General features: G+C 35.1%; 1 protein-coding gene across 1 annotated transcript; it reads left to right on the top strand.

Moving 5' to 3' along the window:
• The first annotated feature begins 850 nt into the window (after positions 1 to 850).
• Positions 851 to 11,184, top strand: LOC147069166 (decapping and exoribonuclease protein-like). Its single transcript, XM_085951263.1, has 4 exons — positions 851 to 1,471; positions 2,772 to 3,018; positions 7,207 to 7,345; positions 9,802 to 11,184. Exons 1-4 carry the CDS (start codon positions 943 to 945, stop codon positions 10,042 to 10,044), a joined length of 1,158 nt encoding a protein of 385 aa, XP_085807389.1. The 5' UTR covers positions 851 to 942; the 3' UTR covers positions 10,045 to 11,184.
• Positions 11,185 to 12,035: the final 851 nt, after the last annotated feature.

The following is a 12,035-nucleotide window of genomic DNA, read 5'->3' as shown; positions in this document are numbered from 1 at the left end:
AGGCAACACCGTGGTAAAGCATGAGCGTGTGGCCGGCCTTTAAGAGGCCGTTCACATATGACGTCACACAATTTCGGCTATTTTTAAAGTCGCCCCTCCTCCATCGTCTCATAATTTTTTACACCCCCCCCCCGTTTATATTACGTCACATTTTTAAGAACGTTAAAAAAAATAAAAAAGATATATTTTTTTAAATGTTTATTTTTATATTCCCGTTTCACAATGTTGTGTTTTAGGTTCTTTTATCTTTTTTGCTTACTTTATGACGTCACATTTTCTCTGACCGCCTCTCCCTCCTTAGTCACAAATCATCACATTATATCAACACCCCCGCCCACCCCCCATTGAGCTTGACGTCAATGTGGACGGCCCCTTAGCATTTTTGGTCGGAAGAGGTACATAAATAAAAAAGGCCGGCAGAATTTTTCAAATTCTCAGTTACCAGAATATAATAACACGTACTATATTTCTTTCTGAAATACTAAAATATTTTGGACCACGTACTATAATTCGATGACAAAAGAATGACAGCACTCAGTGCAGTGTTGCCAACCGTACTATAATTATAGTACAATACTATAATTTTGATTGTGCAAAAAATGTAAAATACTATAATTTTACGCCAAATTTGCTAAAATACTATAATTTTAAAGGATTTGAGCCAAAAAATGTTCCTGTACTATATTTTTTACAGAAATACTATAACTTTTACACCTTTGTACTATAATCAGCATAGAAAAATATGGCAACATTGACTCAGTGTCACGCAATTCTCGTCGGCCGGGATTACCCTTCTCAGTAAACTGATTCGATTACCGCTGCGTTGGCAACGTTTATTTTTACACCGTTTGTTGTTCGTCTGACTTGCGGATCGAGCAGCTGTGTATTTCGCAATATTATAATATACCCAGTATATTAAAAAAATCAAACAAAGCAAAAATAATGGAGTTAACCACGATTTATAAATCTTACAAGAGTGTCCAGTTTCCCAACATTCCAAAGCCGAAAATATGTGGTTCATTCAGTATTGATCGAGATGGAGATACTCCCAAAAGGGAATACGTCCCCGATTGCTCCCAATTGAAGTTTCTGAAGGGAAGAATCGCCACTGCCGGAATCCGCTACGATCTGAACTGGAACGCGAAGAACACGATCAGCAGAATGAACATGGAGCAAGACATAGGATTCATGTGCCATTATCTCAAAGATAACAATACTCCCATCGATATATTCGACTCAAGTAAGATTTCTCTGGAAGATGCGCCATTTGTCACTTATGGGAAGTCATTGAAGGCAATTTCATCTTTCCCTTATTCTGGATCGGACCCGGATCGTATATCTGTCAGCCTGCTCAGAGGGGTGATATATCTTCAAAATTCAAATACCCGTGAGGATGTGGAATTACAAATGACCGCAAAACAAAAGGCATGCTTCGGATGGGGTTATAAATTCAGCCAACACATCTTGTCGGGTAAGTCTGTGCATTATCAGTAAATGAACCAATTAAGGCAGTGATTCCCGTCATGTTTGTCTGGGGTAAAGCTGATTCCCAATCAGGGTTCCGTGATTAGAAGATTGGGTTCTTGTCTGTTTAGTGGAACAAATTTTGAAAATAGCCGATATACTGTAAGGTTAAAATTCTTGCATTATTCATGAATTCCTGCCAAAATTGGTCATAAAAATTGCCGCTGTCTCCGCCAGGCTTCCAGTATACAGACTTGTACTGAAGATTGCTAATAAGAACTAAGCCTTTTTGGTAAATGTAATGTATTAATTGCATGCTTCTTATTTTGCCGATAGATGCCCTTAAGTTCCGTTTACAGGATTCACTTTTGACGATCATTGCGGAGGAATCATCCCCAGTGACCCGTGTAAACCTACATTCATCAACGACTCATCGAAAGTGATCATCCAAAATCAAAAGTGAATGAAGTTCAACGGATTCTACTATGGGATCATTTTTTGATCACTGCGGATGATTCCAAAAGCCGTGCGCATGCGCACTGCGCCCCTGAGTACTGTCATCATATTCCCCATGATATTACCTCGCATTACCATGTATTAGTCTATGGTTTTATCCACCGACTCTTTTTCCTAATCCTTCTTCTCAATGAAATTTCTGCATTCATATAACAATCACAAATTGTTTGAATTCCAACCTGCAGCGTAATTTTACTTGACGCCATTTTGGATGATTTGTGTACTTCACTTTCAGTGACACATGTAAACAAAAAATGAACGCCTGCAATTCACTGCGGATGATCATCCGTGACGACTCGTCTAAATGAGCCTTTAGTAGTCAAAGCATTCACCTTAGTAACTTTATTCGAATTCATAAAAAATGATCGCCAATATTAAATAAATTTGTTAACACTTCTGGCGCATAGTTAATAATTAATTTCGGTGTGATTAGGTATGGTGCAGGACGTGGCTTAAGTGTCTACCTCCACCTTTTGTAAAATATCTGCTTTGTGTACGAATAGGATTAAGGAACATATCGTCTCTGTTCTGGCAGAACACACTAACTGGAAAATACTAGTTTTGAGTAATTTGACTGTGAAGTTGTTAAAATGTTTGAAATGGTCTATCTTGTGAGTTTATTAAGTAATCGTAAGAAGGATGACTTTAAAATAAAGACTGTTTATTTATTAAGAAGGTTTCCAGACGGTAAAGTTTGAAATAAGGAACATTTTGGTATAACTAACTCAATATGACATTTTTTCGAATTAGTGTCTTCTGCCAGAACAGTGACGATATTATGTTTGTTTTAGATGAATGTAATACACAACCAGACATAGAAGCTCCTCTGAATGAATCCAAAAAGTTTTACCTGGTCCATGAAGCTAAATTGAAGGCCCATAAACTGGTATACGCAACTGAAATTGACGCCGTCAAGTGTGAGGACTTTGAAGAAATATTCAAAGGTGATTTGACCCTTGAAAAGTTGAAAAACTTGGAATTTATCCAGCTAAAGATTGCCAAACATCTTACGAACCAACGGGAGAAGGACCAGTTTATGTAAGTATGTATTTATAAGAGATGTTTTTGATATTGGCCACAACGATCGTCATTTTGCATTTGATGCCTGAAATGTTAAGTTAATTTTGGAACATACTACTGCTTCAGCGGTATGAAACATTTTTGATATATTTAGTTTTATTGTTGTGTAATATAACTTGATTTATATTATGTTTTGTGACTGGGTAGGTTTAGAACTTTTAACTTGAACTATTGTATTTTTTTTCATCGCATCAGCATTTTTATAATAAAAGCATTATAATAAAAGCATAAAAGCATTCAAATACAAATTTCAGTATACAATATAAACAAATTTCGTTTTTTATTTGTTTACAGTCAAATTCTGGGTGGAATGACAATTTTTTATTTAATATTATTTCGATTAATTTTAATACGATTTCAGGATCACTATCAGAGTCATATAAAGTGTTGTCACTATCACCCATAAGTTGATTATTATCCACAAATTCACTATCAGAATCGGTAGAGCTGCTAATTCTTCTAGTCCCTCGAAAAGCTGCCATTATTTCGCTATCACTTTCGCTGTCCGTAATCATTTTGCAGGAATGCAAATTATAATCCAAATGAATTATTTTCTCAATAAGATGTTATGGGGAGTACGTGTCGTTAGCTAACGCAATCGAATGGAATTAAAATAATATTTTGAAGTAACCGATTGTTTCCAATAGCTGTTAAAAATAAAAACTCGATAGTTCGTTTCGCTCGCACACGTGGTCGTCAGTATGATAGAGCGAGAAAGAGAATTTCAATTAATTTTAAAGGCAGACGAAGCGGGGCATATCTAATAGCCTCATTATCTATTCAAAACGATAAACTAATTACAAAACGTGTTTTCAAAATATTCCGATTTCGCAGAATCAATTAGAGTGGTAAGGTGTCTAAAAATAATACAATACTTTAATTTATCGACAATTATTGGTAGCAATCTTCGACAGGATTTTGCACATCATCGTAGCAGCCAAAGGGTTAAGAGCTGCACGCGCACACCACTACAACAGTATGAAAATAGCTGCGATTCAGTCAGCTGTATACAAACGCAAATATGATAGTAGTATTGTTCGACGATTAACGAATTTATTATTGTCGGCCATTTGCAATTCCTTACATAAACAAACGTGAAATAAAAAGATAATTATGAGCTAGTCGAAGAATCTAGGTTATCACAAGTTTTGTTATTGTTTTGTTACGCCAAAGAAGTATATATAACTTCTAACGCGCATATGTAAGTACACGCGTTGATTTTTTTATTATTATTTAGGAGAAGCACATCTAAACTCGTCTCATCTGCAACATGTCGAATAATGTGTCATTGTGACATAATCATTATTCACAAAACACATTACCAAATGGAGCTGTGCACATTGGTGGAGTACAACATTTTAGTTTGAAAAAAAACATGTGTCACTAGCAACAAATTGCACGCGACTCGTACTGCAAGTAGCTCGCCGTCAGTGTTGCAGTTGCGCCTGCGCAAACCGCTACAAGTCAGGCATTTTAATCCAAACGTCACCGGTCGCAATATCTCTTGCAGCGTCTGCGCACCAATATTTATTTTATCCAAGAGATTGATATATAATTACATGTACATAATATGATTTTACAAGGAGGCGTTTCATTTTTTTTGATGACTGACATTTCGAGGTTGCAATCGTCACCGTTGCTAGGCTCATATGTGCACGGCCGGTTATGCAACATGAGACATTCCTTTACTATGCCTTAATTTATGCTCAGAGTAATAATATAAAGAGGGTGGATATTGTTCGGCAAAATGAAGTGTTTCTTGTGTATGTACAGTAGAACCTCAATTTTATTATTAACTTAACTATGAAACGTTTAACATCATGTTGCTTCTCAGTATGGCTGTCAAATTTAAACACAACATAGTTAACCATATTTTCTACTACATTAACTAACAATAATTACCACTAACTTTATATTTAACACGAAAACAATAAATTTCAGCAACACATGCTCAGTTTTTAAAAGAATAATTATAGTCATTTAAATCAATATTTACTGGCGACATCGCCAAAAATATTGAATTCAGCCATAGAAATTAGGTAGGTACTTAGCCGACAAAATCAGAGTAGGCTGGGCCAAAGTTCCAGTTTTGGAAACCATCAATTTGAGGTTGTCAACCGGTTGACATACCTGGGTTCCAATATTACAAAAGAGAACGAGGAACTGGAAGAAATAAAAGCCCGAATAACCGCTGCAAATAAATCGTACTTCTCATTGCTGCCCATATTCAAATCCAGAAATGTCCACAGAAAAACTAAGACGCGGTTCTATAAAACCGTCATACGCACAGTCGTTGCATACGGGTGCGAGTCATGGATGCTAAATGTGAAAGCAGCTGAAATGGTGGATTGCTTTGAGAGAAAGATCCTTAGGCGGATATACGGACCCATGAATGATGGTGGGGAGTGGAGAATTAGGTACAACACGGAACTATACCGCTTATACCAAGATTCAAAACTCTCCAACTTCATAAAACTCCAGAGGCTAAACTGGGCAGGCCATGTCCAGCGCATGCCTGAGTCACGGATACCGAAGAAGATCCTCGAAGGAAACCCAGGAGGGAAAAGGCCAGTGGGAAAGCCACGCACACGATGGGGTGATAATGTTACAAAAGATGCCAACCAGATACTAAAAATCAGGAACTGGAAAAGACGTGCGGAGGACTGTTCCGGCTGGAGGACAGCGGTGGAGGAGGCCAGGGCTCGACTTGAGCTGTAGCGCCATCGAAGAAAAAGAAGATTGATATATAATTACACGTACATAATATGATTTTACAAGGAGGCGTTTCATTTTTTTTGATGACTTGACATTTCGAGAGGTTGCAATCGTCACCGTTGCTAGGCTCATATGTGCACGGCCGGCTATGCAACATTCCTTTATTATGCCTTAATTTATGCTCAGAGTAATAATATAAAGAGAGTGTGGTACTGTTCGGTTATACGGAATACAGCGGAAAACGAATTTTGAAAATAGCCGATAAACTGGATAATTTGTTAAGTCAACCTAACCAAACCTAACCTAAACTAACCCAAACTAACAAATAATCCAGTTTATCGGCTATTTTCAAAATGCGTTTTCCGCTGTATTCCGTATAACCGAACAGTACTGAGAGTGTCTATTGTTCGTCAAAATGAAGCTGTGTTTCTTGTGTATTATAACGCACAGTAGACCCTCAATTTTATTATTATTAACTTAACTATGAAACGTTTAACATCATGTTGCTTCTCAGTGTGGCTGCCAAATTTAAACACAACATAGTTAACCATATTTTCTTCACACCCACGGAGGCCGCGTGGCTTAAGCGTTAGACCTTAGTGGGTCCCAGGTTCGAATCCTGGGTATGGCAAGTACACATATTGTTTTTCAATTTGTGTGTGTCAGGGTATGGACCTAATAGGTTGAGCAAGTGGCTGACATCCATTTCTCATAAAAAACAAAAATCTGTCAATACAAACCTCCACTCTGTGGTGGCCCATATGATCCTATCAGGATCGGACATGGTCGGGATTATTTGTTATGAATACATGTTTGTTTATAAGTCAATTATTATCAACAACGACTTTGATATGAAGTTTGCTAATTAATTCTAGAAACATGAATAAATACTACAGGGTGTTCGCCGGGAAGGTTTACTAATTTAATTTTGTATAACTTTATGGAAAATGAAAAGAAATTGGTTTAATACTGATAAATGTTTTATTAAATTTTGGAAATTACGTATGGAAGACAATACCAAAACAATATTGCTAGAAGAATAAAAGCAACTAGTATTTTCATGTTGCATTTTTAACTAATTTAATATTTAATTTAATTGTTACTGATGAATCTAGGAGTGTAAATAATTCTGAATAATTAGGCGATGACAAGTGGCCCTCGTAGTCCAATGCGTAAGGCGCTGGCCTTTCATTCGGAGCTCCATGGCTGGAGCCGTCCCGCCGTTTAAAAATTTCTCACAACAATTTCCTCATGGACAATGCGCAGTGAACACGTGGTCTGTGGCTTAAACTAATTCTGGTCGTTGGCTGTGGTACACAGAATGGTTGTCATTTTTGCTCTGTTTCTCTTCACCATTTTCACCGATATCATACTACGGAAGTCAATACCACCTGATCATCGATATTGATATTTTTTTTATTTATTTTTTAGGAAATACAAGGCAATGGCATGGTGGTTGGATACATTCTTCACAGGGGTTGAGACGGTATTGTGCGGACATCGAAGTGGAGATGGCATTGTGACGGAATTAAAGTTTTACAAGGCAGCTGACCTGACGGGAAAATATAGGGTAATTACATTCAACAGCAATAAACCCATGATAAATCTATCTTATTATTTTATTTCAGAAAGCATCGTTTTAACTTCTCCTTCGGCCATATCCGTCCGTAGGGCATATGGAAAAATACTCGTCTATCTATAAAATATCAAAAACTGTACAATTAAATCATACATAACTTTGGATACTTATGTTATAGATAAAATAATATTTTTTTTATTTATTATAGTTTGGTTTAATGAATTTAAAAAAAATAGCCATCAGTATATGTATAGATCTACCATCATAAATTGGCTTTTCAGCGAGGGCGCTAGTGTGACATTGAGAATGTTGCCATAACTAACAAAAAATGGTTATTTATAAATTTTTATTGGTTGTAGATTTATGTACTTACAAATATTATTAAAATAAAAAATTAACAAAATCAAAATAAAAACGCGTTACATTTTTTATAACCATGAGGAAGAAATGTATAGTTGAAAAAATCAGAAATCGGAAAATATAAAGTAGTATTGTGTATATTTTAGTCTTGGAAAAAAATATAATAAAAAAAGTCGTCTTAGATGCTTCAATTTTAATTCGGCTAATTGTCATACTTGATACACCTGAAATATAGAATAATAATATATATCGTAATTTAATACATATCGATAATTCTGTCGAGGTCATATTATGGAATTCGAGCTTGTAAATGTCAGTTAAAATATACTAAATTTCTTTATAAATCCGTTTACATTGTGTATTACACAAATAATAAGTAAGTATTAATTTATATTGCTATCCGACATTAATATGTTTTTATATCATAACTTTGAACAAAACTAAAAAAACAAGAAATTACTTGCGTTGTAATATAAATGCAACTTGGTAACACTGAAATTAAATTTTTAACTGTCATGGCGGCTGTCCGTTGTATGGCATTGTTGATAGAAACAATCAATTCTTTTTGTCTTTTTTCATCATCGCAGAATTGCCATACTTTTAGAATGATGTCTCTGGCATTCCCACGAACTGTTTTAGAACTAATTTCTATTATGCACTATACATATTTCTTCTGTATTTTCAATAACACAATACATATCCTGAATTCTGCACGTTGACGTTTCATAATGTAAACATTTGACTCAGTCTGGAATAAATTTGTCATAACGCCCAATCAGTAAACGCTACTGCGGAGTTATTTTCGGATTGCGCTTCGTCTGCATTCATTTCTTCGTGGAGACATTATAATTCGTTATTGATTATATTAAAATATACCTTCCTTTAAATACTTACCAAATAATTGGTGCCAAGTAGCTATCGAATAATGTCAAATATTAAAAGGTCACATTCGTTTATTATTAATCTAAAATGCTCTTTTTATGTTTTCAAATGTACAAACAATAAAAATCTTGCTAGCAAGAAAATCAGCGTACCTAAATTAGCAACAAATACTCGTTTGATTATACAATACTATCTCTACCAAATATAAAATTATGTATTAGGTACATTTCTTATTTAAAAGGAAAAAGCTTTTTTTACTTGTTGATCTCTTTTTTTAAATAGGTGTATTTTATTTATCAACACTAAATATAATGTGTTTTTGATATTTTGACGCCATGAGAGCTACGCAGATACGCAATCCATAATTCGAGAAACATATTGTAAAATTAATTGGTGTTTGTGACAAATTTATCCTCGATAGAAAATTTTAGTTTCAAATTCGACCGTCTGACGACTTACGATGGTAGATCTATAATAGGTATTCTTAATCCAACGGAAACAAATAAATATGAATGAAAAAGTGTGCACAATTTTATCATATCTCCCATAATATACTAAAACTATTGTGGTTTGGTTTAGGCAGTTTACACCATCTGTAAATTGTAGACTTATGAATTGCATGTAGTTCAATGAAAACAAATACGTATGACTGACAAATGTGGACTATTTATGTCGGATCTTAACAGCCTACCTCCACCATTCGCCACTGGGTCACACATGAAGCTTTCAAGCAGAATGCGTATTGTGTATTATATATTATTGCACACAACACATTCAAACATTAACACATCAAATTCGTATGAGATTGGGATGGCTTGTCGAATTGCCCCCGTTGGCCATTGATGTCGTCAACAGAAATAGGATTAACAATAGAATAATAGGTATCATCCCTTTGGGTCCATATGGTAGAGCCACCACTGCCTGTCTGATATATTTTTACTTATTTAAGACTCTTCGGCCATGTCTGCCGCTTAGCTGAAGCATATGGACCCCACACAGCGAAACAAAGAATCCGCTGGTCAATCGTCTTGCGCAACTCCAGGCTATGTCAGCATCCCATATATAGTATTTAGTGACTTACACTAAAGACAAGACTACAATGAAGACTACTACACATTTATAACTTGAAGGCGCATACTTATCTTTCTCTGAAGGCGTTCATTACGAAGGACTAGTATTTTAAGGTTTTTTTTTTGTTTTTCCAGAAATTCTGGCATCCTACGGTCCCCATGAATTTCTGTGACGTCTTCTTGAGAACTGTCAAGGACTGCCTCTCGAAAGAGTTGCTCAAATACCACGGTGCGCGTTTAGATGACATCAGGGATCTTCCACGGATTGATTTGGTTTTTACGAGGCAACCGAGATCCGATGTTGTAGTGTCCGAAAATCATGAAAAAGCCGTGTCTATATTGCCTCGGTGGTATGTTGATCTGTTGGCAAAAGAATGAAACGTCCACTATTTTGCTGAATTCAATATGTTGACTTGTCAGCTTTTAAAATTATAACTTTTTTAGGTTAATGAAAAAAAAATTAAGTACATAATAATATGTATGTATCTATTAATTTTTAACAATTGACTAATATCATCAACAAGTGGTTAGGTTAGGCGTGTTTAAATAATGTATCGGCTCTACTTTTAGATGCTACTCCTTTTCTTCTTCGCAATAAACCAAAAGTTTACTAATAATAATTCTAACATCTCTCCTTAACGTTTTAGACATAGTTTTATTATAAAAAGCGTCAAATTACGTAAATTGACAGATCCGTACACCACGGGAGCATACAATGAAATGATAAATTTGGGGAGTTCCTCGTTCGAAAACGGAAGTTCGATTAGCTGCACTGGCAGGGGGTTGTTAGATCACAGTTGTAACACGTGGACAAGAAATTCTTGTTCGACTGTACGATTCGGCGCCATCAACTGGGTGATGCTGACTGGCCAACAGACAATCAGAGCTGTTGGAAACCCAAAATTTGTTCAAAATTCAGTTCCAGTGGAAAATTCAAATTGGGTTCTGTTCTGATTTTGAAATAAACCCCCATATTCTTTCTTAATTACATACACATTATTGTCGGTTATTATGGATATTTTAAATCTCGGAAGGTCTTTACTATTTTCAAGATATTCTTACCAGGTGAAGCATGACGTGGATACACACACACACAATTTGTAGGCATTCGACGGCATTACTAAGAATCTTTTATAAGGTTTTATACGAATCATTTCCCTATAGCTGAGCTTCGTGAACACCTTTGAATTTTGTTATTTTTCGAGCAACCAAGACTTTCCATCCCTCTTGATTCTCTACTTCTCTCAGGGCATAGTGAATGCTGCCCCCAGTCGGTTCAATACCGTTTTTTGGAACACTTATGACTAGGGATCCCGAGCTATTTTCGATACCTATGAATTGCGGGATTGATTTTTTTTATCAATTTTTATGGAACATAAAACAAAAGCGAAAATATAACAGAAAAAATAACTTCATTAGAAATAAACTGAGTTTGAAAGAAGTTTGATTTATACCCATGTGTAAGTTGCCGATTCATTTTATTTTTTCACATAAATTATTAAAAATAAGACAGATTGGAAAAAAACAATGCTTCGCACTTTTAACAAAGTAATTCCACCAAGACATCATACGTTTTACGGCAGTTTCATATTTGGCTGACTAATTAGATTTATGAAGCGGAAAGGCCATAAGTACGCCATGATTATTTGCTTTACTATTTTAAATCTCGCTAACCCATTCATTAAGTCTTCATTATCAGAAACAGCAATCTCGTATTAAATTCACATTATTATTTATATATATATTTAATATTATTTACTCCATTAAACTTATGTATTTCCAAGATTGATTGTAGATATACAATATTAACAATACATGTCTTAAATATTATAAATTATACTAGATTTATTTTTGACCGATTTTATCAATGTTATGTGTAAATATAAAAATTTTATATTAACAATGGAAAAAAATGCCAATCCTGGGATCCCGGGATTGTCAAATTGTAGTCCCGAAATCCTGGGATCAGAATTTTGGCTCGGGATTGGATTCCCTATTTATGACAGTTTTGAATAAAGCAGCATCCCTACAAGCAAAAGTCCAATACATGTCACTGATCAACTAATACAAATATGTTGAAATTTAATTGTATTTTCTGTCTTGTCATAATAATATCTCATCTACGTTTGTTTTAAATATTCTTCTTCTGTTCTCGTAATAATGTTGATATTATGTAATATGTATATTATGTGCAAAATTCACCAATCTCAATTCGTTGTATAATACTTATAATGTTTTTCTGCACAATTTTTTTTTTTTTTTTGTGATTTTACCGAGGCTTTGACTGCGACTCGCTGTCATATCGCCTCTTCTCTTCTAGAAGGGGATCCGTCGATCAGGTCCTCACTCCTATTCTGTTAAATAACTTT

This window comes from Rhyacophila brunnea, unplaced genomic scaffold (genome assembly GCF_057557595.1).
Source record: "Rhyacophila brunnea isolate RB1 unplaced genomic scaffold, BYU_Rbru_1.0 scaffold_24, whole genome shotgun sequence".
Classification (NCBI taxonomy): domain Eukaryota; kingdom Metazoa; phylum Arthropoda; class Insecta; order Trichoptera; family Rhyacophilidae; genus Rhyacophila; species Rhyacophila brunnea.
Note: the sequence above shows the minus strand (reverse complement) of the source record. Positions and strands in the feature narration are given on the sequence as shown.